Source organism: Sinocyclocheilus rhinocerous, unplaced genomic scaffold, assembly GCF_001515625.1.
Source record: "Sinocyclocheilus rhinocerous isolate Xijiao unplaced genomic scaffold, SAMN03320098_v1.1 scaffold2966, whole genome shotgun sequence".
In the NCBI taxonomy this organism is placed as follows: domain Eukaryota; kingdom Metazoa; phylum Chordata; class Actinopteri; order Cypriniformes; family Cyprinidae; genus Sinocyclocheilus; species Sinocyclocheilus rhinocerous.
The window spans coordinates 432,872-436,260 of NW_015634018.1; the positions used below are offsets into that span (position 1 = coordinate 432,872).

The following is a 3,389-nucleotide window of genomic DNA, read 5'->3' on the forward strand; positions in this document are numbered from 1 at the left end:
CACAGTGCTGTCCATGATGGTGAGTGGAGGGAGTGCAGGGGGGTTCCTGAAGTCCATCATCTCCACAGTTTTGAGCGTGTTCAGCTCCAGGTTGTTATGACTGCACCAGACAGCCAGCTGCTCAACCTCTTGTCTGTAAGCAGACTCGTCGCCGTCCTGGATGAGACCGATGACTGTAGTGTCGTCTGCGAACTTCAGGAGCTTGACAGAGGGGTCTTTAGAGGTGCAGTCGTTGGTGTACAGGGAGAAGAGCAGTGGAGAGAGGACAGAACCCTGAGGGGCACCAGTATTGGTGGAGCAGCTGTTTGACATGAATTTCCCCAGTCTCACTAGCTGTTGCCTATCTGTCAGAAAGGGTTACTTCAAATAAGTAACAACTAACCAGTTTTTCTGTAATTATCTGAGAAAACTCATCATTATCCCTAAAATGAGAAAGACTGAACCGATGAGCACAAGCACATGTCAAAACGATTATAAACACAGTATAAACGATTAGAGACTCTCGTGTTTCTTTTTTTAAAAACAAATATGTTAAAATATATATATTGTATATTAGCACAATTATTGTCATTATCCCACCGACTTCGTTCACAAACCACACTGAAAGTGTTGCCCCCACTGAACAACACAGAAATGATCCGAGTGCAAAGACTGGAGATTCATGGCTAAAAATTTCATTGAGAATTATGAATGTATAAGCTCCGACTGTGACTCCAGGAGCTGTGTAACACGCTATGAGCACATCTGACCACGTCCTGATGCTGATGATTGACCCAAGGACCAAAGCTGAACCCATCATGTATAAAAGTCTTTGCAACATGATGGTTTGTATTTCAATGACTTGACTTATCCTGCTACACTCTAATTCTTGCATTACTTTTGTTTTTGTAAGTATGGTTGCTAGTGATGATAACAAGGCCAAATTTAATGGTATGACAACATCTGGACTCAGAATGTGTCTTAGATACACCATAAACAATACAAGTGCAGTAAATTTTGCCCCAAAATTTAAGATTTTGTCCCTTCCTTTAGTGTAAATAACAAGAGCGGTAAGTGAAACAAGGAAAATCCATCCTATGTTTCCAACTGCTCCTCCTAAAGTGTCATATATTACAGACAAGAGCTGATTTTCTTCATTCACAGCCTTGTTGTTCTTTTCTGTTTCTAACTTTTGTCCCCGTACTGAGTAAAATCTGTGATGGTTGAGCCGAACTAACTTGTCTATTTCTGCTACGAGAGCTGCTCTTCGAGCAGGTTTTGGTTCAGAGTCTCTTATGATGTGAAATCTTCCTCCACATGCGTTGATCATTTCTCCAGCAATCCCTCTGGAGGCTCCTGTGAATCGTTCCTGGTGATTTTGCAGCAGAAGAACAATGCAGTGCTGCAGGACTTCTGCTCCCAGCAGCTCCTGGGCTCGTTTCACAATATCACACTGTTGTGATTGTTGATCTTCCAGATTCAGGAGCATTAAAACGGCGTGAGGTCCAGGAGACGAGAGAAACAGCGCTGTTGTGAAGGTCTGTCTCGTTGTGTCCTCCTCACAGAGGTTTGGTCCAGTGATCAGCATCATTCTACGAGCCTCGTCTGTAATTACTGGAGTCTTTACAATCTCTCTGTCCTCCTGTCCACCGTCTTTCCTTCCTGACAGAAGATCTGCAGCGCTGAATCTGGACTGACCTCGGCTTCCCACCATCAGGATCCTCACCTCATCATCACGAGAAGCTGCAAAGAACAGTGAAACCATGCAAAGTAATAAAGTGTGGTAGGATTGGTACATTCTTTGAGAACAATCTTCTCAAGTAAAGTGATATTGTGTTAGGATTTTTAAAAATTTTTAATGAGACCAAAATACTGATTCAGAAGAAGGAAAGTCATTCAAAGTTTGCAATGACATCAGGATGAGTAAATGAAGACAACCATGAGATATAGGTACACTATTAATTTTACATTTTTGTTTTAACGGTAACGAGCTGGTACATTACCTTCTGTTTGTTCAGACATGGTGTGAGATACCAGAATCAGTTTGAAGAGCCAGTTGGCTTTTGTCTTGGTTAGTTTAATCGTACAACCTAATACAATGTAGCCAAATGTAACTTTAAATATCTGTGACTCAAGTTACCCAGATCAACAAAACTAGAAAAATCCTAAAAGTTATTTTTTTTACTTACAGTCAGTTTACAGTTCTGTCCTGTCTCTTCCTTTGTTAAGACAACTACACTCAACAAGGATTGGTTCTAGACTAAACCTAAAATTAGATACTAAACTAGTAGGACAGGTTTTTAGAAACAGCCTAAAGCTAGGGACATTTAGTTAGTGTATATGTTTTTGTGTAAAGTTTCTGCCTACATTTTTCATTGGTCAAGCCACTTTTTATCCACCAGTGTTTTTCACATTCAAGTGTGTTGTTTCACAGTTGTTTCAAATCCCTCTGCACACAATCTCAACTGTATATTACACATTTAGCATGAGGAAATCACACATGTGCTCTCTCCATGGTGAGGCCTTGCAAACATTTAGGCTACATCATAATAACAATCTATGAAAGCTGCTGCAAATAGTCTTTAAGGAATTATGACTCCAGATTCTCATGCGTAAGGATCTTTGAGCAATGCGTTCTTCATATTGACCCATTTTCATGCATCCTCGTCTCTGGTTGTCTTGGCCATCGTTTTGAGACCAGACTGTGCTGCCATGTTTGTTCAGAATGGCTCCGTCAACTCTTTCTGGCCTGAGGGCAACGTAAAACTTTCTTCATCGCCTTATCTTCCAGACATCTCTGCTGTTGGCCAAGGTTATGATGTCTTCTTTGCTGTTATTGCAAGATCATACATTTTTGCTGTTTGTGTTGGGGTGTTCACTTATGCTATAATCCAAACCAAACCCTGAAGTGTTTTGCTTTTAGATATTTGCTTAAACGTACTGGAGTAATTTAAAATCTCAGTGTCATGTGTTAAAACAACTGTAAATCTCAAGCTCTAAGCTCTAAGTCTATTATATTTCAGCGCTTGTGCAAAAACCAAAATGTGTCCTGCTGCCCTAGACCTTGACATTTTCCCTTCAGAAATGAACGAGAAGAATTTCCTTACCGCAGTTGCCTCTTCTGGCTCGGACGACAGCGCTGAAGTGGAGACTCAGCAGGGGTCTTGCTTTCCGCTCACCCATTTCCAAGACTTTCATTCTTTCAGTGGAAAACTGGGTCGGAACAGAGACCATAAACGATCAGTGATTTTTGAGGTGAAAATCTGTGACCTATAAAATACCTAGAGCAAGGATTCACAAACATTTTTTTGTCAGCCGTACACCTTTGAGATAAAATATTTACTTGAAGTCCCCCTGAGATTTTAAAGGAACAGTTCACCCAAAAATGAAAATTTGCTGAAAATGTACTC

The 3,389-nt window shown here is 40.8% G+C and overlaps 1 protein-coding gene across 1 annotated transcript; it reads right to left on the minus strand.

The window, feature by feature from the left end:
* Nucleotides 1-547: 547 nt before the first annotated feature.
* Nucleotides 548-3,162, minus strand: LOC107745113 (uncharacterized; the record flags this gene model as incomplete). The annotated part of the gene is made up of 3 exons (XM_016558955.1): nucleotides 3,087-3,162; nucleotides 1,983-2,069; nucleotides 548-1,722 (listed from the first exon to the last, which is right to left on the minus strand). Coding segments are annotated over exons 1-3 (1,338 nt in total), but the record flags the coding sequence as incomplete, so codon positions are not given.
* Nucleotides 3,163-3,389: the final 227 nt, after the last annotated feature.